Source organism: Microcaecilia unicolor, chromosome 7 (assembly GCF_901765095.1).
Source record: "Microcaecilia unicolor chromosome 7, aMicUni1.1, whole genome shotgun sequence".
Lineage (NCBI taxonomy): Eukaryota > Metazoa > Chordata > Amphibia > Gymnophiona > Siphonopidae > Microcaecilia > Microcaecilia unicolor.
Genome location: NC_044037.1, coordinates 244,026,041 through 244,048,583, shown reverse-complemented (window position 1 = coordinate 244,048,583; position 22,543 = coordinate 244,026,041). Strand labels below are relative to the sequence as shown.

At 41.6% G+C, this 22,543-nt stretch overlaps 1 protein-coding gene across 1 annotated transcript in view; it reads right to left on the bottom strand.

The window, feature by feature from the left end:
* BAZ2B (bromodomain adjacent to zinc finger domain 2B) overlaps nt 1–22,543 on the bottom strand; it is a 914,692-nt gene that overhangs the window by 24,458 nt on the left and 867,691 nt on the right. The window contains exon 36 of the mRNA XM_030210692.1: nt 13,920–14,066. Coding sequence (XP_030066552.1) covers nt 13,920–14,066 — 147 coding nt within the window. The remainder of the gene's footprint in view (nt 1–13,919; nt 14,067–22,543) is intronic.

Here is a 22,543-nt window from a genome sequence, read left to right as displayed (position 1 = left end):
TCTGGGCAGAGAATCAGATTAAATATTTGGGGGTTAATGTCCCCTCTGATTTAGCCCACTTATAGCAGTGCAATGTCAGACCTTTATTATGTCACCTGGAGCTCTGGCACGCTCTCCCCATATCACTGATGGGCCACATCTGTTTATTTAATAGAAAGAAAGATGGCCGCCAATTGGGAGGCACTGTAATGTGCTCTGGCCGACCGTGTCGGAAAACACCCGTTCTTGGAAGCAGATCACGGCAAACTCCCCCCCCCAGACCTCCACAACAGGACACTATGAAGGACAGCAGTGGGCGAAGGAGCGAATGCTGATGGGGACCCACAGATCTATGCACCACACGTGCAAGTCTGGTATGAGAGATGGGGCCGGAAAGAGACAGCGAGATCACCTGGACTGAAGTGCGGGCATTGCTCAGGACACCGCAGACCTAGTGCTCAGGCAGGAGAATCATCAGCAGATCAAGCATCAAGGCAGAAGTGAAAGCATCGCTTGAGACATCGGAGACCCAGTACTCACCTGAGCTGAAGCACGGGTAACACTTAGAACACTGGAAATCCAGTGCTCAGGTGGATGAGCCATCTATGGATCAGGCACTGAAACTGAAGCACTAGCATCGCTTGGGATACCGGAGACCGAGTGCTGGTGTGAATTAGACACCTAGGCATCACGGAACGGAGCACAGGACTGCGGGAGGCAGAGCCATGATTGGCTGCCCAGGCGCAAGATACCTGTAGCGAGGTGGCACCGCCTGGCAGCCTCTGTTCCTGAGAGGAACCTCTCCCCAGACCGGCACCTCTCTCTTGACCAATAACTCTCCCCAGACCGGCACCGTGCATGGAAGCCAACTGGACGCCGCAAAAGACCACGTGGGACCCAGCAAGATCCAGTAGAGAAAATCTCACCTCCAAGAGCGCAGTGAGAGGAGAAACACGAGATTGCTGGCGGAATGGAGAGCCACTCTGCTAGATTTCAATGGTGAAGCGGAGACGGAGAGAGACGCCAGCAGAACACCTTGTGAAAAAATGCGAGGAGAGGAAGACCAACCTAGAAGCCCACTGGGATGCATCACCACAGGACAACAATACTAATAAGCGCTGGCTGGCGCCATGGAAGATCAACCGGATCGTGCAAGCAAGGAAGTGTCGACATGAAGGATGCGGACTGCCGCCTTCCCCATTCAGGACCTGGGAAAACCTGGTAAGCATTTAAACAACATGAACAGTAACATGATAACAGTGCCACTACTTAATAAAATACTTCAGGTCAGATTAAAAAAACAAAACAAAACAAAAATGACAACCCCCCCCCTATAACTTGAAACACCATATAGGTCTTAACATAATCCAAAATGGCCAATATAAGGGCATGGTCTTTCTACTACATGCTAACCGCAGGTATAATAGGGCTGCAAGCTGCCTCACTGAACGAATGGAACAAAATCCCTGTACATATCTCTGCTAGATGGCGATCCCACTATCAAATGGAAGGGCTGAATTACAATCCTTACAACAAACCAGAGCACAATACGCTGCCATACATGAAAAAGATAAATGAGCACAACAACCAAAGTGACAACAATTAAAAAAAAATAGAACACAGACCATTACAAACAGCTAAACGTATCAAAGTCAAACACGACACATATGTCCCTATTCCTACAAGATACATAAATGCAAGGTCAGCCGTTAATAAAACAGCAATAATCAGAGACTGGGTGGAAACTGAACAACTAGGATTACTGTTCATAACACCTTAAAGATGATTCAATACTACTTGACTTATGCCCACCGGGTTACTAAATAATACAATTAACAGAACCAAAAAGAAATGAAGAGGGGTTGCATTAATATATAAATCCCGTTTCACAATAGAGCCTATTGCTGAACACATATCCCCTGCAATCGAAATTCTAGCATGCAAAATCACTGACACACTAACTGGTCAACTATGGTGCATACTGTTCTATCGCCCTCCAGGAAATTGGTCTGATGACTTCATAGATTTTATCTCAAACATATGCACCAACTTCTTCGACATCCTTCTACTGGGTGATATCGATCTACACCTACAGAAACATCAAGACATAAACAACAGAACTTTAACAAACTTCCTGAACCAGTGGCACCTCAAAACAGCGCAAGCCACTTATCTCATGCAAAAAGCCATCTTTTAGATATACTAGCTTACAGAATCACAGCCAATAACAACCATATACTAAAAATCACAAATGGGAAGAGATGATACGGTCAGATCACATTCACTCTGCAATGGAAAGAGAATTGCAAGAATAGGGAACGAGGACCACCATACACCTTTAAAACTAGAGGAAACGTGGACAATAAAAGCTTTTGGTCTATGGCGTTGAATAACCAAACAAACATATCACCCAACAATATACATTTCATGACAAACTGGGATGAACTAAGCAAAAACATACCAAACAAAATAGCGTCAAATTGAAAACAAACAGTAAGAAAACAACCATGTCCTGGTTTAACAATGAGCTACTGGAAATGAAAAAAAGCTGCAGGAAACTGGAAAGAAAAATGGTCCAAAGACAAATCAGACATGAACAAAATTATATGAAGGAAAGCCTTAAGAACATACAAACACATCATAAAGAAAGCCAAAGCAGAATGCTACAGCACATATGAGAGCCCAGAACAGATTAACATCAGCGGACAAGCTCACACAATATTTGGAACAAAAAAATAATAAAAACAAGATCAAACCTTGCAATAACACAAACAACCCTCACAGATTTCTTAAACAAATGTGAAACTAACACCATTCACATCAAGGCTGACAGAATCTGGTCCTCCTTTAAAACACCTGTAACCAGCACAGTCAAAACACTACTGACAAAATATGCACTTGCAAAATATCTACTTGATAGCTGCCCTAATTACATGACGAAAAACTCACCAAACTGGTTCACTGAATCTTTACTGAACATATAAAATACATGTTTTTGCATAGTTAATTTCCTTCTGATAAATGCGACATTATACTAACTCCAATACCTAAAAACGCCACTAGCAAGATCAATGAAATCAGAACTATAGACCAGTGGTCTCAATACCATTATTTTTTTTTTTTTTTTTTTAATAATTTCTTTATTATATTTTAACATAATAAGTATATCTCCACATATTTGCAACAATCAACCTATGCATAACATATTCATCTCTTCTGCTATAACAATATTTGCGAATAAACACTTAACAGTCTTTCTCCCATTCCTCCCCCCCCCCCCCCCTTTCTTAGTGTGGTGATTTACATGTTTCTTTCATCTTTTCATAAGGTTGCCAAATTTGTTGAAACCTATGCAATTGGCCTTTTCTCAATGCGGTCAGTTTCGCCATCTGATGTAGGTAATCAAGTTTGTGCTTTACGACTTGAATATTTGGTACCTCTATCTGTTTCCATGCTCTTGCCACTATCATTTTGGCCGCTGCAAAAATTTGGCTAGCCATTTTATGTTGGTGTACCTTACATTTTCCCGGTCGGAAGTGCAAGAGACAATATTCCGGCCTATGTGGGTATTCTATCTTTATGACTTGGTATACCATTTCTCGAATTTGGGTCCAGAATGTTTGCATCTTGGGACATTCCCACCATATGTGCATAAATGTACCTCTATTACCACATTCCCTCCAGCAATTCGGCGATATCTTATGATATATTTTTTGTAATCTATCTGGTGTATAGTACCACCAGTACCATATTTTATAACCATTCTCAGCCACTGATTGAGTGATAGAGGCCTTCAACAAATATCTAATTCCCTTCATCCAGCCTTCTCTTGTAAAGGTTTGTTGTAATGCCCCCTCCCATCGTCTAATATAATGATCTTGAGGGCTGGACATTTTTAATAGTGCTTTATATATTCGTGATACTCCCCCTTTGCCCCCTCCTCCCTTAAGTGCCTTTTCTAACCTTGTTTCTGTAAGTTCTAGTTCTTCCCCTGCCCGTCTTTTTATGTAGTTTCGCAGGCTATGATAATATGCCATATCCCGTTCTTCCAACTCGTATTCCTCTTTTAATTCTTCAAAATTTTTAATTTCTCCATTATTCCATATTTGGCCTAGCATATATAGTCCCTTTCGGGCCCAATTTTTATACACATTTTCTGATTCTCCTAGCGGAAACCCTGGAGCCCCACATATATCCATTTGTAAAAAGTATTTTCTCTCTGGAAACACCTTTCGTCGTATCCGTAACCATGTCTCCAGTAATAGGCCAATACCCACTGGTACCCTTTTAGTTAGTGACATAATTTCAGTCCCCTTCTTCCAAAGTATACCTCCTATATAGCGGGTGCTCATCCATGATCGCTCCCAATGCAGCCATTTTTTATTGTTTCTAGGAGTCCATTCTGCCAATATTCTTAGCTGGGCTGCTTGGTAATATAAGTGGAGATTTGGTACTCCCATTCCCCCCTCCACGGGCAGTTGGAACATCATATCCCTATTTACCCTGGGAGGTCGCTTCCTCCATATGTAAGCAAACATTTTCCTATTTATTTGTTGGAAAAACTTTTGTGGGATGGGTATCGGAATGGCCATAAACAAGTATAATATCTTTGGTAAGAGTATCATTTTTATAGCTTGGATTCTTCCCATCCATGATATAGTAAGTCCTTCCCACCTATCCACTTCCTCAAACAGTTCTTTAACTTTTTTGGGGTAATTTGCTTGATATAATCCTCCTATTTCCGGAGTGATCTGTATCCCTAGATATCTAATTGATTTATTTGTCCATGTAAACGGAAACTTATCTGTTATCTCCTGCACTTCCCTAGGTGGTGTTGTAAGATTTAATATTTCTGATTTATTTATGTTAATTTTAAATCCTGAGACCCTTCCATAGTTTGCCATCACCTTCATTGTCTCTTGTATTGATTGTGATGGATGAGTTAGTGTCAAGAGAACATCATCAGCATAAAGCATTATTTTATGTTCCCTTTGTCCCCTTATTACTCCCCTTATATCTTTGTGTGTCCTTATTTTCATAGCTAGGGGTTCGATTGATAATGCAAATAATAATGGTGAAATTGCACATCCTTGCCTTGTGCCTCTGTGTAACTCTAGTATATTAGTATGTGTCCCATTTATCTTTAATACCGCCATCGGTTTCGTATATAGTAGGCGCAACCATGTCATAAATCGTCCTTCTATACCTATCTGGCGTATTACTGTAAAGAGAAACTCCCAATCTACACGATCAAATGCCTTTTCCGCATCGACCGAGAATATGATTGTTGGTGTTTTTTCATCTTGTATTTGTTGTATGATATGCATTAATGTCCGAGTATTATCATGTGCTTGGCGTCCCCTAATGAAGCCCGCCTGATCCTCGTGCACTAATCGTGGCATTACCTCCTGTAGGCGGCGTGCCATTATTTTAGTAAAGATCTTATAGTCCGTGTTCAGGAGAGATATTGGCCGGTAGGAGCCACATTGTAGTGGGTCTTTCCCTGGCTTTAGGAGTATGGTCACCTCCGCCATCCTCCATGAGTATGGTAACTCTTGCGCCTCTTCGAAAGCGGTAATAGTGTTCAGTAATATAGGGGCTAAAAGTTTTGCAAATTTTTTATAAAATCTAGCAGGGAAACCATCTGGTCCGGGAGATTTGTTGTTTGGCAGATCTGTTATTGCCTCTTCTATCTCTTCTAATGTTATGGCTTTTGATAGCGCTTCCTGTTCCCTTCCCGATATTCTAATCATCCCCAGGTCTTGTACGTATTGCTCCATGTCCTCCCTTGATGTTTCATGTTCTGCTTGATATAGCTGATTATAAAAATCCCAAAATACTCCTGCTATTTCCTCTGTTTGTGTTATTAGTTCCCCTGAAATGCTGTGTATGCCATGTATATAATTGCGTTGTGCCTGTTTTTTAAGCTTATTAGCCAGTAATCTGCTTGTTTTATTTCCAAATTCATAGTATTCTTGTTGTATTTGTTCTAACTGTCTGGCTATATCCGCCAATTGTATTTCATTAAGTTGACTTTTAAGTTGGCGTATTTCTTCTGTTTTTTTACTATCTGTTGGGTTTTTTTTATGCATACTCTCTAACTTCATGATTTGCTTCCGCAAATTAGTTTCTGCTTCTGTTTTTTTCTTATTGATATAAGTTTGCTTTGCTATGCATTGGCCCCTAATGACTACTTTCAGACCCTCCCATATACTTGCCGGTTTAGCCTCTCCATTATCATTGAACTGTATATACTCTTTTATATTATTTTCTATTTCTAGGGCACTTTGTGGGTCCATCAGTATTGTTTCATTTAGGCGCCATCTTCTCTTCCTTGCCTTCCCTCCCTCTCCCGCCACCTCCAATAATACCATCGAGTGGTCCGACCAGCTGCACTGTTCTATTTCCACTAGTTTGATATTATTGCTCAGTCCTCTGCCCCCTAGCCAATAGTCAATTCGTGAATAGGTATTATGTTTGGGGGAGAAAAAGGAGTAGTCTCTCTCTGTCTTATGTCTCTCTCTCCATATATCTATTAGATCCCATCGGGCCATCCACCTTATAAGGGCTTTCCTATCTGTTTTTGCATATTCTACCCTCCCTCCTGAGTTATCTAATTTAGGATCTAACGTGAGATTAAGATCACCTCCCACCAACAATTCCCCTTGTATATTTTCCTCTATCACCTTTTCCACTGTGTCTAAAAATTCTTTTTGCCCCACATTAGGAGCATACATACACACTAGAGTATATTGTTTATTATATAATGACACTACCATCAATATATATCGCCCCTTTTTATCTTTCACTGTAGTATGCACTTGCCATGGGAGGGATCCCGATAGCGCTATCAGGACTCCTTGTGTTTTTTTATTCTCCCTATTGGAAGCACATTGGACAATTGTATATCTTTTATGTTTCATCAGATGCTCGTGATCTCTTCTTAGGTGAGTCTCCTGGAGAAACGCTACATCTGATTTTTGTCGGGCCAGTTCTCTATACACCTGCCTACGTTTCTGTGGCGTATTAAGGCCTCTTACATTTAGTGTTATACATTTAAACATTTTACAACTTGTAATAATAAACTTTCAACATATTTATCACCATATTGTAACATCATAACATTCTGTCCCCTTTTTTTTTTCCCCTCTCCCTCCATCCCGTAATTCTCCCCTATGTTTTATCTTCCCCCCGCTCTCCCCTCTTAACTTCCCTCCCCCCTCCCACTCCCTTCCCCACATCCAGAGCACTCGTTTCATCTCCATAAAAAATAAAAACGGTGCTTTATAGAGAGGAAGTGACCCCTTTGCCCTTCTCTAGTTAGTTATTACCATTTTTGATTCCCCCTCCCCGGATTTTATATAGTTTTAACATTTCCCTCTGTTCTTTCCCCTTATCTACTTGCCTCTCTCCTTTCGTTCGATTAAATCTTTCAGAGACTTATTTTCCCTGATAGGTTACGCTCCACCAAACAAAGCCTTATCTCTAATCATATCAACTATTGAGTATTTCAGTTCTTATCATTACCCTTAACATTTAAGTTCATGTGAGGCGTCCCGCTGACTGCTGGCGTTGCAGGCGTTTGCGGCCTACTCGTTGCCATTTTGGGTAATTTCTCATATTTGTCTGGGACCGCCTCGCTTCCCCATCCGCAGATGTTGATGCTGGGATATCTTCGGGCAGCAATTCGCGTGCTTCTGCTAATGTTTTCACCTGGTGTTGTCTCCCATCTTTATAGAATACCAGGGCAAATGGGTGTCTCCATCTATATTGAAGTCCCATCTCTCTTAGTCTCCTGGTGACTGGTTTCAGGTCAGCTCTCCTTCTCAGTGTTGCTGCCGCCAAATCCTGGTATATCTCGATTTTGTATGTGTCCCATTTAAAATCTTGTTTTTGGCGTGCTGCTTGAAGAATTCGCTCCTTTAGCTTATAATCTCGAAAACAGGCAATCAGATCTTTGGGAAGGTTATTTCTTGTAGCCCCAAGGGCTCTATGAGCTCTGTCCAATATAACTTGTTCAGGTTCCAGGGGCCGCTCAGGAGTCGCCACCAATGCGCTTACTATCTGTTGTATCACCTTCTCCGTTTCTTGGTAAGTGGGAGACTCCGGCAACCCCCGAAATCGGAGGTTATTCCGTCGGCTGCGGTTTTCCAGATCTTCTATCTTGTCAGCCAGTGCTTCATGTCCCAGGTCTATATCATGAACTCTCCGGTCCAAGGCCACCATGTTTTCTCCCTGTTCTTCTAATCTTGTCTCTGTTTCCTCCACTCTATGACCAAGTTCTTTTATTTCGCTTCTGAGGTCTGCCCCCATCTTAGCTAAATCAGCACGCATAGCTTTTAAATCAGAACGGATTTCATTCAGTAAAGTTCTTAATTCTGGGAGGGATTCCTCCTCCTGGTTCAGTTGTTCTGGCGTCGGGAACATATCTTCTGTAGAGGGGTTACGTTTTCTGTCCCCACTTGCTACATTTTCCTCTCCTCCGGCCGCCATATTGTTTTGCCTCGTGCTTCCCGCATATGCGAATTGGGAATGTTTGGCGTCGTGGCGCTAGGCTCCATCGCTTTTATTTTATCTTTTGTTTTTCCGTTGCGCTGATGGGCCCGCTCTCTTGCGCTCTAACACGAGGCCGAAGTTTGTTTCTCTCCCCGCCCTTCCTCCACCTCTTCGCGGCGTCTGAGGCAAAACTTCACCGTTCGCTACTGGCGGCAGATCGGAGCCAATTTTCTTTTACCTGCACTGTCAGAGACTCAACACCCTCCGGTATATATTCTTTAATTTTTGCTTACGGTAGGGAATCTTTCTGTTTTCGCTATGGGCAAACAGGAGTTCAGCATTTATGCTTCCATTGCTCCCGTGACGTCACTTCCTCCTTTTTCGTCTCAATACCATTATTGATCAAAACGATGGAGGACATTGCAGCACAACAGCTCATGGATATTTGACACATTTCTCGGCCCTACACAGCTCTCAATCAGGCTTCAGACCACTCCATAGCACAGAGACAGTCAGAACAACTCTGCTAACAAAATTCAGAAGACTAATAAGCCAAGGTCAAAAGATCCTACTACTACAATTCAATATGTCAAGTGCTTTCGAGCTAGTAGACCCCACAACACTAATGACCCTGCTTGACAATATAGGAATCAGCAGTGCCGTGGCAACCTGGTTTAATGGTTTTCTTAGGACTAGATCCTATCTTGTAAAGATGACCAATCAACTGTAAATTTCCTGGACCCCTGAATGTGGGGTGCCACAATATCACCTATACTATGCAATGTTATGATGGCTCCACCTGGCAAAAAATTGGAAAAAATGGGATTTAACCTATTTATGCAACGCAGATGATGTCACCATATATATAGCATTTCACAACATCATCACAGAAATACTGGATACGGTTAAAAAAGGGTTGGACTTCATGGAAAATTGTGCCACAACTTTCAAACTCAAAGTAAATAGAGATAAAACCAAATTCCTGATTCTATCTAGCTTACACAGCCCCACAAACTTCACAATCGGCCAACAAATGTACCTAATCAAAACAGTAAAAATATTAGGAGTCATTCTTGACAAACATCTATCCCTCGAAAATCAGATTTCTGTAGTACCTCAAAAAATTTCAAAACCATATGGAAACTGAGAAGGATCAGAGGAGAAGGATCAGAGATTACTTTCCCAGACAATCACTCTGCCTTAATGTACAATCGCTGATACTGTCCCAACTGGACTACTGCAATGCGGCATATGTAGGATGCAAAGAAAACATACTAAAATCATTGCAAACTGTTCAAAACACAGAAAAAAAACTGGTTTTCAAAAAATCTAAATATGAAAGAGTGACTCCAGTACTTGCAATGCAACACTGGCTCCCAATCAAGGCCAGACTATTTTTCAAAATAAGCACACTCATTTTCCAAATACTTTTTCGGCACATCACCCGACTACATGCTAGACCTGATTGAACTGTGACCAAGAAATGCAAGCCCAGAAACCAGAGGATACTTACTCCTCCACTTACCCAACTGCAGAAACATAACTTACAAATCCAGCTACACGGTCAGATTTAGCTACCTGGGTTCTAAATGGTGGAACTCAATTCCCAAGGGCACAAGAAGATCACAAACTACCTTCAGTTCAGAAAAGAACTGAAGACCTACCTTTTAAAGAAATTATATGATTAAATATGACACTGTCAAGTGCACACTACTTTGTGTGACTGTAATGCATCACTGTAATTTTTCTTAATCCCGATAACGGTAAGCCACATTGAACCGAAACTTGTTTTTGGATAATCATGGGATACAAGAATAAATAAATGATGCTGGCTTCTCGGCTTTTATATGTTTTTCAGATGCTCCCATTATATCTGAGTTTGAGAAGAGTGTCTTTTACATAAAGGGCTCCAGAAATGTCTGTGGTGGTGGTGGTGGTGGGGGCAGACTGCCTATTGCAATACTGCAGAAGCTTTGGGGACATGGAGGGCTGGGCTTGTTAAATGTTTGATACTTGACAGTGGTATGTATTATGCGATACCTTAATGACTGGTTTAGGGACAAAATGGATTTCTCTGTGACACAGGTAGAAATTTCTTTTGCCCCCACCCTGGAACATTTTAGCTGGCAGCTGCATATTATACCGGGGGGAGGGACCCCTAAAGTGTTGACAGGCCTGGCACTGGCTATGTTGCCGCCATTTTTTCTCGGCAGCAGTTTCCCCTTTTCATTCTCTGCAGAAGAATTCTGTCATTCCACCTGGCTCGGAGGTGTGTTTGCACGATTGCATGCTAAGGGGGTTCGTTACCTCTTTCAGCTACTGCCTGATGATGAACGTTTGAAACCCTTTCTGGATTTACAAACCAAGTTTGCTTTGCCGACATCCAATGTTTTTGCCTATCTTCAGCTACAACATTATATCCATGGTCTTGGCTGGATGAATCTGACTGAGGATGTTCAAGATACCATCAATTTAGATTTAATCCTGTGGTCTCAAAACCCAGTCCCTCTTGCCTATTTTCATCACTTCTTACAAGATGCTACCAAGGATGTGGACTATGCTTGTTATGCGGCCACATGGTCGAAAGACTTGGGCTTGGATATTGCAGCAGACTTGTTGGCTACTCAGCAGCCTTTCTGCAATGTCATGCTCTGGGAGCTTCAATAAATGTTCACACTGTGGCTGTACATTGCTCCTTCCTGCACTCATAAGGCTTCAATTGGTCCTTGGCAGACTGCTGGAAATGTCAACCTCCAATGGCCTCCTTGAATCATATATTTTGGAACTGTCCTTGCATCCAGGCCTTCTGGGTTCAGGTACTTCAAAGTGTGTCTGCGCTATGGTCCTGGAATATTAGCTTCTTGTCTTTGCTGCTTTTGGCATATGACCACCTGCTCCGCCTGGACTTCGGGGCTTTCTTCAGTGCATGATGCTGATGGGCAAGAGGGCGATTCTATTAGCTTGGAGAGATACTTCAGCTCTCACCTTTGCATGATGGCGTGTTCAAATGATATCTTTGCTGTCCATGGAACGCTGTGCTTGACTTGTCCATGCCTCAAGAGAAATGCTTTTAGCATGTCTAGGAACGCTTTTGGGACATGCTACAACCAGCGGCTCGTAGCCGCCTTCTTAATTAGTGCCTGCCACTGGTTTTGGTCACCAAGGAACATTGCAGTGCGGTTTGGGTTTTAGGGGGAGTGGGTGAGGAGTTTTGGGTGTTGATTTCTTTGTTTGTGTGCAGACTTCTGAATATTTGATCATTTGTACTTAATATGAAATAGTCAGTATTATTTGGTATGCTGTTGTCTGCTCTTAATAAAGTTGATTTAAACATAACACTCACGTGCTCAAGTCCTTTATAAAATTACCTTCTATAAAGACTTTTCCACAAAAGAAAATCCAATATTCTGCATGGCTGGACTTACCTACTACTCAGCTCAATAGGAAAGTGGAATCTATTAAGTCTTCACCATCAGTATCTGAAAACCAAGCAATATTCTCTAGTCTCACTTATCAGAGGAAAAGGCCTCTGTTGCTGTTGTAGATGCACTTTATTTTATTCTGGAACTTATATGTTCAGTCTTATTGGCACCCAGCAAATTACTTTCAATCACTGGCCTAAAAAACCTTCATTTCAAAATATAAATGACATAACTACTTCTGCAGTCAGTTTGATATCATGTCCATGCAACAAACTTTATGTAGGGAAAATAGTATGATCATTAAATATAAGAATGAATGAACACCAGGGGCGTATCTGGACTCTGGCAGTAGGGGGGGCCAGGGCCAGAGGGAGGGGGCACATTTAGCCCCCCCCCCCCGGCACCACCGACCCCCCCCCCGCCATTGCCAGAGTCCCCCCTGCCACCAACGACTCCCCCCCGCCATTGCCAGAGCCCCCCCTGCCACCAACGACTCTCTCCACCTCCTCTCCCACCGCCAACCCTCCCCCGCTGACTTTGTTTACCTTTGCTGGCGGGGACCCCAACCCCCGCCAGCCGAGGTCCGCTTCCGCCTGCTTTTAAAAATAATTCTTCAGCTGGCGGGGGACCCCAACCCCCGCCAGCCACCGAGGTCTTCAAAGTTCTTGTTCGTCGTCCTCCTCCGTGGCCATGCTGTACACTGCTGATTCGGAGTCTGTCTGACGTCGCACCACGTTGTACGTGCGTACAACGTGGTGCGACGTCAGACAGACTCCGAATCAACAGGGTACAGCATGGCCACGGAGGACGACGAACAAGAACTTTGAAGACCTCGGCGGCTGGCGGGGGTTGGGGTCCCCCGCCAGCAAAGGTAAACAACATTAGTGGGGGAGGGTTGGTGGCGGGAGGGGGGCCAGGGCGAAATCTGCGGGGGCCCAGGCCCCTGTGGCCCCACGCAGATACGCCCCTGATGAACACAGGTTCAATCTACAGCATCAAAAGCCGGGAGCTCCCTTAGTAGCACACTGTTCCACACTGAAACATAATTTTGATGATGTAACCTGTGTAACCGCTGATACATTCTTCGTGAGGAAGAAAGGGGGAGACAGTGGTAGAGCACTGACACAGAGGGAGCAACAGTGGATACACTGGTTACAAACTATTGATCCCAAGGGTCTTAACAATATGATAGAGTGGTCAGTGTTTCTTTAACATTTTGAGCAGTGTTGTGCGCATGCTCTGGCATCTTCTATTTTAGCAGGTGCCATTCTTAAGTGCAAGTGGAGTGGGACAAGAGCCGTGAAGAGATATCAAAAGTGAGAGCGCTGTAAGCAGGGACAAGAATGCCGAGTTTTGTTGTCAGTAGGTGAGAAAATTAAGAGATTCCAGTGGTGGTACTAACTGTAAGTTTATTTTTGCAGAAAGAAGAAGCACAAGAGGACATCCCCTGAAGAAGCTAAGAGTGAAACAGGTCTCTGTCGGGATTGTACATGCAAGTTAAATGCTTCCTTTATCTTCCCACACTTAAGAGAAAATGTATGTTGTCTACTGTTTTGAGGAAAGCAATGGATTTAAAGACTGAGGAATCACAGCATTATCTATTTTATTGAAAATTTCATAAATCTAAAAAAGAGCAAAGAAGAAAAGTAAATTATGATGGATCAAACAAGAAGTTAATAAACAAGAGTAAATAAGATTTGGAAGATATTAAAATTAAATGGAGGTTTTTTTAGGCCAATGATTGAAAGGAATTAGCTGGGTGCTAATAAGACTGGACATTGTATAAGTTACAGAATCAAAAAAGTGCATCTACAGCAGCAACTGAGGCCTTTTCCTCTAAGTGAGACTACAGAATCTTGCTTGGTTTTGAGATATTGATGGTGAAGACTTAATAGATTCCACTTTCCTACTGAGTTGAGTATTTGATACTATTCAAGTGGAAATTTTCTCAAATTTGGGGGCTTTCACACTTACCTATTAGCAATATCAATAAGTTCAGTGTTGCTCTAAGTTCACTATTACCTTTGCAATGCAGGCAGGGCAAAACCAATCACCCTCTGGTATCATTGTGATCCTGGGCTTATGGCAGTAAGTATGACAACCTTTGTCACAGCCATCACAAAGTAGCAGCAATTCCTCATTATCTCCTTTTCGACATATTTGGCAGTACTGCAATACATGGAAAAAGATTACTGGTAAAGCAGAACATTAGGTGAACTTATTCAAAAGAAATGGAACGTACTGTTCACACATTATAAATATCAGGTAAAATTAGTTAAACAAACCTATTCTAATTTAATAGGTTTGGAGCATCTTGATTTAAGGAAGCTCTATACCATGATGAAATGTTTGATAACTTGTCCGTTCTTTAATGTTTCCAGTGTTGTTCATCCATCAGCAACAGATCTTGCTTCCTATTTTTTTAACAAAATTGAGGTAATGTTTCAGTCTTTTCATTAAATATCAAGTAATGCTCATTTATTGTGGAAGAAATAATTGTGAAATAGAATTATATGATAGTCCAGTTGATAAGACAATGGTCATCTTTTTCAGCTGTTTCTGATATTGTTTTAATAGTCAAATGTCTTCCAAAACACACTGCCCATTAGATGAATGTCCTGTATATCTGTAGTGAATTTGATTTTAAACTGTGGTTGTTTTTCTCTGTTGCTGGGAAATATTGTATTAACTTCCATAATGAAAACATAAGGATTAGACTTCTCAACCATCAAGTTTTATACTGGTTGTCGGTATCCCCTTTTTGACAAAACCAAGTTTTCAGTGAACTCTCAACTTTCAGATTGTATTATTAATTTGAATATAGTGGGCCCAATATTCAGACAGCGGGAGTTAGCCCACCTAACTCCCACGGTCAGCACTGAGTCTGGATATTCAATGCCAGGCTATTTCTGGTGATTGGCATTGAATATCCGGTTTATTTTTGGCCGGTTCACTTAGCCGGCCAAGCCGATATTCAGCACTGGCCAGTTAAGTTTGAACCAGCCAAAGAAAGGCCTGGTATTCATATGGACAAATATGGCCACCAAAGTTGCACTGAAAATCGGTGGATAGTCTGTTATAGCAAGTGATATAACTGGCTAGCTGCTAACTTTCAGCGAGTCATGGCCAGCTATGTCCTGCTGAAAATTTAAGGATAGCTGTTTATGGTGCATTTAATTGGCCAGGTGTCAATCCTGGCCGGTTAAATGCTTTTGAATATCGGGGGAATGGTTACTGTCTCACCATGGTTCTAGGAATTTTAACAGCACTGAGACACTACTGATTACATTGATATCATATGTTACGGAACAATTATGAAGAGGGGGGTCAAATGATGTTACTGCAATTTGATGTATCAGCGACTGTTAATCATCATTTTTTGTTGAACTGACTGGATGAGTGTGGAATGACAGGTTATGTTCTACAGTGGTTTGAGGGTTTTCTAATAAAACAAAATAGGTGATATGAAGTTATTAAAGATGGAGTTTCATCTCTCTTTGGGACTCCTCCATGTGGAGTTCCTCAAGGGTCCCAATTTCTCCGCTTTTGTATAATATTTACATGAGCTAATTAGGATCAATTCCTTTAGATTTGGGTGAAAAAAAATCTACTCATGCAGATGATATTTTCTGCTGCTTCCTGTTAATCCACACCTAACTAGATTGTTTAAACCTTGACAACGGCTATTGAAAAAGTTAAACAATGGTCATCACAACACCAACTTATAACACAGAGAAAACTAAATTACTATGGTTTAAGTCTGAATCAGGAGTGTAATGCTGCATCAGTTAAAATGTTGGATAGCTCGTTTTAAAATAGATAAAATTTGTGACGTACCGGGAGCGCTATTAGATTCCTCTTTAAGTATGGATCTTTGGGTTAATGCTATTAAGTATATAAGTATTGCCATATTGCAACAGACCAAAGGTCCATCAAGCCCAGCATCCTGTTTCCAACAGTGGCTAATCCAGGTCACAAATACCCTGCAAGATCCCAAAAATGTACAAAACATTTTATACTGCTTATCCCAGAAATAGTGGATTTTCCCCAAGTCCATTTAACGGTCTACGGACTTTTCCTTTAGGAAGCCGTCCAAGCCTTTTTAAAACCCTGCTAAGCTAATCGCCTTTACCACATTCTTTGGCAACAAATTCCAGAATTCAATTACACGTTGAGTGAAGAAAAAGTTTCTCCTATTCGTTTAAAATTTACTACTTTGTAGTTTCATCGCAGGCCCCTTAGTATTTTTGGAAAGAGTAAACTGACAATTCACATCTACCCGTTCCACTCCACTCACTATTTTATAGACCTCTATCGTATCTCCCCTCAGCTGTCTTTTCTCCAAACTGAAGAGCACTAGCCGCTTTAGCCTTTCCTCATAGTGAAGTCATCCCATCCCCTTTTGCCAAAATATCTTTCTATAAATTGAAACAATTATGTTTAATTTGTTCTAATTTTTTAAAAAACATTTTAGAATATTAGTTCGATCTACCGTTCTGTCTCAATAGATTACTATAATTCTTTGTATTCTGGTATTTCAGTGAAGATTAAGAGGAAACTTTGATTCAAAACACTGCTGCTAGGCTGATATTTAAGAAAGCAAGATTTGATCACCCCTATGTTTGTGAGTCTTCTTTGGCTTCCTTCTGAGGCCTGTGTTTTACTTAAGCATTGTTTGGTTTTTAAAACTTTGCGTGGGCCCACAGTTCTCAGACAGCATTCACAGACCCAACACACAAACCACCAGGATTCTTTATCAGGCCAGACAAGCAGGGCGAACAAACAATTATGTTTATTCTATAAAAATATTGAACAGTGGACAGAAAAAGTGCAATCAGCAAACAATAACAGGTAATCAAAATATGGATCAATGATAACACTAACTAAACATTTGTTTACTATCAAAGTAGTACCTGGGAAGATCAGGACATATAACTGTTTACTGAGCCTCAGCAAAGAGATCCTACTGTCTTTTCTTCCTGGCTAAGACTGAAGCAACAGCCAGCAACTGCTGGGTAATTTCAAACTCCAGGCCAATCAGAGCCCAGAACAACAACATTAAAAAAAAAAGCTAGTTGCATCACTACGGGCATTTCCTTTATCTGTGTTAGCTAAAGAAGGGAAAGGTCAGTTCTTTGTAACAGCTTAAAATATAACATGCACCACCTGCTGGCCAAACTAGAGAAATGCACTTGAAGAATCAAAGTCAATTCTACAGGTTTAAAACACACTGATCCTTCACATGTAAAGAAGGGCAACAAAACTTTTTTCAGTATATTAGTGAAAGGATGAAGACAAAAAATGGAATCGTGAGCTTCAAAGATGCCACAAACTGCTATGTGGAGAATGATGAAGAAAAAGCAAATGTGCTAAACAAATACTTCTGTTTCCACAGAAGAAAATCCTGCAGAAGGACCATGATTGACTGGCAAAAGTACACACGAGGATGGAGCGGATATAGCACCGTTCACGGAAGAGTGTGTATGAACAACCTGAAAATCTAAAGGTGGGCAAAGCCATGGGAACAGACAGGATCCATCCCAGGATACTGAGGGAGCTCAGAAAGGTTTTGGAAGGTGCTCTTAAAGATTTGTTTAATAAATCCTTGGAGACGGGGAGATTCCGTGGGATTGGAGAAGAGCGGATGTGGTCTTTCTTCGCAAAAGTGGTGACAGAGAAGAAGCTGGAAACTACAGACTGGTACACCTCACTTCAGTTATTGGAAAAGATAGTGAATTTCCTGGAATCCAATAAGTTTGAAGATCCACAACATAGTTTAACCAAAGGTAAATCATGCCAAACGAATCTCATAGAATTCTTTGACTGGGTGACCAGAGAATTGGATCGAGGACGTGCGATAGATGTAGTTTACTTAGATTTCAGCAAAGCCTTTTGATACAGTTCCTCATAGAAGGTTCTTGAATAAACTGGACAGGCTAAAGATTGGACCTAAAGTGGTAAACTAGATTAGGAACTGGTTGACGGACAGCCGTCAGAGGGCGGTGGTTAATGGAATTCACTCGGAGGGAAAGGTGAGCAGTGGAGTGCCTCAAGGATTGGCGGGGCTGATTCTGTTCAATTTATTTGTGAGTGACACTGCCAAAGGGTTAGAAGATAAAGTTTGCCCTTTTGCAGATGATACCAAGATTTGTAACAGAGTGGATACCCGAAAGGGAGTGGAAAACATAAAAAAGGATCGGCAGAAGCTGGAACAACGATTCCCATCCCAGTCCTTGGGGCACACCTAATCTCATCGAGTTTTCATGATATCCACAATGGATATGCATGAGATAGATTTGCATGCACTGCCTCAACTGCATGCAAATTTAACTCATGAATATTCATTGTGGATATTCTGAAAACCCGATGGGGCTAGGTGTGCCCTGAGGACTGGGCTGGGAATGGCTGAGCTAGAAGAATGGTCTAATGTTTGGAAATTAAAATTCAATGCAAAGAAGTGCAAAGTGATGCACTTATGGAGTAGAAATCCATGAGAGTCATTATGTATTAGGTGATGATAGTCTAATATGCAGAGGCAGAGAGAGGGATCTTGGAGTGATAGTATCCGAGGATCTGAAGGCGATGAAACAGTGTCACAAGGAATGCGGTGGCCACAGCCAGAAGGATGCTAGGCTGTACAGAGAGAGGTGCAATCAGCAGAAGAAAGGAGGTGTTGATGCCCCTGTACAAGTCATTGGTGAGGCCTCACCTGGAGTACTGTGTTCAGTTTTGGAGGCCATATCTTCCTAAGAATGTAAAAAGACTTGAAGCGGTGCAAAGATAAGCTACAAAAATGGTATGAGATTTGCATTACAAGGCATACAAGGACTTGCTGACCTGAACATGTATACCCTGGAGGAAAGGAGAAACAGGAGTGATATGATACAGATGTTCCAAGAGCAGTACTGAGAGGGTTCAAAGTACAAAACAAAGTCTAAAATACCACAAAAGCACCAGGAGCCTTCAGAAATGGGACACGGTTCTTTATTAATAACTGTCAATATGGACCCGACACAGGCCGTGTTTCGGCGCACAGTGCCTGCGTCAGGGGTAGTCAAAGATGTGTTAGAAAGGTCCGGTCTCTTCGTCCCTTGTTTGCTCTCTGAACAAGGGACGAAGGGACTGGACCATTCTAACACATCAAGCTTATTTTTCTTGAATGGCATGGATCGCTATCCTACTTAGTAGGAAAGAAGCTTGTTTTTGAATACCCCAGACCCCTGATGCAGGCGCTGTGTGCTGAAACACGGCCCGTGTCGGGTCCATATTGACAGTTATTAATAAAGAACCGTGTCCCATTTCTGAAGGCTCCTGGTTCTTTTGTGCTATTATGATACAGATGTTCATATATTTGAAAGGGTTTAATCTGCAAACAAACCTTTTCCGAGTATGGGAAGGCAGTAGAACTAGAGGACATGAATCGAGGTTGAAGGGGAGCAGACGCAGGAAAAATGTTGGGAAGTATTTTTTCACGGAGAGGGTGGTGAATATTTGGAATTCCCTCCTGCGGGAGGTGGTGGAGATGAAAACAGTAACAGAATTCAAAAATGCATGGGCTAAACACATAGGAATCCTGTTCAGAAGGAATGGATCCACAGAAGCTTACTGGAGATTGGGTGGCAACACCGGTAACTGGGAAGCTAAGCTAGTGCTGGGCAGACTTCTACGGTCTGTGCCCTGAAAATGGCAAGCATAAATCAAGGTCAGGTATACATATAAAGTAGCACATACAATGAGTTTATGCAGACTGGATGAACTGAATTTTTGTTTAGATTCAGTACAAAGAATTGAACTATATAAATGTCAGCTGAAAAGACCAGAATGAAATAAAGCCAGTGAATTACGCTCAATTCAGATGTTTTAGTAAGGGTAATTTTCTGACTCCAGAAATTCTTAGGCACTGATATTTAGTGGTTTGCATCTGGGTATGAGTAATGATCACTGGGGCCAGCCACTAACTTTCAGTAGCATTAACTAGATAATACCATCAAAAATCATTACTGACCACTCCAGTGCTATCTGGATAATGCAAGGGTGGTCCAGGGGCAGAGTTGGAACTTATCTGAGCACCACCGATATTCAACATCGGGACTGAATATCAGCCATATCCAAATAGGTTCTGGCAGCACTGACTACAGAGACTCTAAAGGTGCCCCATCTCAAACAGAGATTCACCACCACAATGAAGGGGTCTTTTACTAAGATGCGGTAGCGATTCTAGCTTGCGGTAGAAATCAGCTAGTGGTAAACGCCGAGACGCTCATAGGAATATAATGGGCATTTCAGCGGTTACAGACAGCTGATTTCTACCACGAGCTAAAAACGCTACTGCAGCTTAGTAGAAGACCCCGAGTGAGGTGGAAGGCCAATAAGTGAGGTTTTCTAGTGCTGCATCTGTGGTATAAAATTTGGGAAGATAAATGCTGCTGAGGCTCTAAGACAGTGGTTTAAAACATTTTTCAGTCTGGATACATCAGACGAATGATCCTTGCATATGTGACACACTGTATACGTGACTAACATGGACCTTTGGTCTGACACAGTATAGCAGTTCTTATGAGTTCAATGCAAACATGCTCTGCCTCCACAAATCCTACCTCCCCCAACAACAGAAGCAGAATACAACTAGGACATCTCTCCATGGAAGTCACAATATAAAAAAAATATTCTGATTCTCATGTCACCTGAGCAATAGCCGCTACCAGGCACATTATGAAATAATACAAAACCTGAAAAACAAATCCTAACTCAACATGCAACAGTAGTACTAATTCTATGATTCTAACGAGAAGAGCCCTACATCTATGAATAGGCAGCAATACAAATATTACACTGGACTCTAAAGCACCAGTACGAAATAAGTGGTATAAGCTACAGGTCTCTATACAGAAACTCCTACCTCAGTTGCATGCAAAACACAGAACAAAAGATCACAAACTAGAAATAGAACTATAAAGACAAAAATTGACCTGGGAGCCCCAAGAAGTCAAACTTGGCATATACTGCAACACTGGAGAAATAAAAAACAGAAATGCATTTCCTCCTGTACTGAACACAATACAAAGACATTTGCTAGCACATTTCCCAAAGTTAACATATTCTAGTTAATAAATTAAAAATAAAACACTTTTTTTCCTATCTTTGGTGCCTAGAATTTTATTTTTCTATCATGTTGTTCCTAGTTTCCTTTTCCTGCTTTCCAGTCTTCTGCTAAGTCTCTTTCCTGTGGCCACTGTCCATTTGTCATTTCTCTTCTCCTTTCTTATTCCATTCTCTCACTGCATCTCTCTCTGACTTTTAACTCTTCCTTTCATTTCTTCCTCTGTCCATTCAAATTTCACCCTCCAGTTCCCCATCTCCTTCTGTTTACTATTCACCTATTAACTTTCCATCTCCTTTTCTCACCCTCTTGCTTTCCCATTTGCTGTCTTACTCCTTTCCCAAAATCCTATTCCCTTTTATCTTTCATCTAATCCCCATTACCACATTTCTACCCTTTGTACTATCCTCCTCTCATTCATCTCCTTGATAACCCCCATGGCCTCTCCATTGTTTCTAGCATCTCCACTCCCTCTCTATCCCTCCACCCTTATAGCCCCCCATCTCCTCCGTCTCTCTCTCTCTCCCCTCACCCTTTTGCAGCCTGACATCTCCCTGTGCAGGGGTAGTGGAACACCATTTTGTTTGGGGGTGCCCAAGCTCCACCCAAACCCCACCCACAGCTCCGCTCTAGATCCTGCCCCCATACTACTACTAATTGTAAAATCATTTATTCTATTTATGAGAAGTTCTGAGAGAAGAGGACATCTCTGTGGCTTCAAAGGGTTTGTCTGAAAAAGTCTCCTTAGAATCTAAACTATATAGAGAGGGAAGGTCCCATTTAACTTTCTTTCTGAGAAGTTCTGAGAGAAGATGACATCTCTGTGGGTAAGTGACTTTATTTTATTCTGAGCTTAGTAACTTAAAGATTAGGCTTTAAAAGAGAAATTGTAGGATATTGATAAACATAGTTAGAATTTTAAAATAAAAAAAGGCAAGCAAACTTCATTAGCTAGTTTCAATACCCTTTTCCTCATAGTTTTAAAACTTGAAGTTTCTGCCACAGCATTAACAGATAGTCTCTTGAAGGCACAGAAAGGCCCAGTTTAGTCTCAATGCATGGATGAGACGATGGTGCAGAGGAGAGTTTTAGATTTGTTAGGAACTGGGCACCATTCTGAGGAAGGGGGAGTCTATTCCGAAAGGATGGCCTTCACATTAACCAGGGTGGGACCAGGTTGCTGGCATCGGCATTTAAAAAGGAGATAGAGCAGCTTTTAAACTAGAAACTGGAGGAAGGCTGACAGTCGCTCAAAAGTGCATGGTTTGGAATAAGGTATCTTTCAAAGATATCACCAAAACAGGGAAGATAGTGTATCCCGTTAGTGAGGTTGCAAAAGAGACCACAGTACATCAGGTGTCCTTAAATAGAAATAAAAATCAGACAAAAGACTGCAAATTAATACTGTGAATTACTGAGCATGATGTAAATAGGAACATCAAACATAGTGTGAAATGTCCATATGTGAATGCCAGAAGCCTAAGAAATAACATGGGAGAGTTAGAATATATTGCACTAAATGAAAAAAATAGATATAATAGAAATC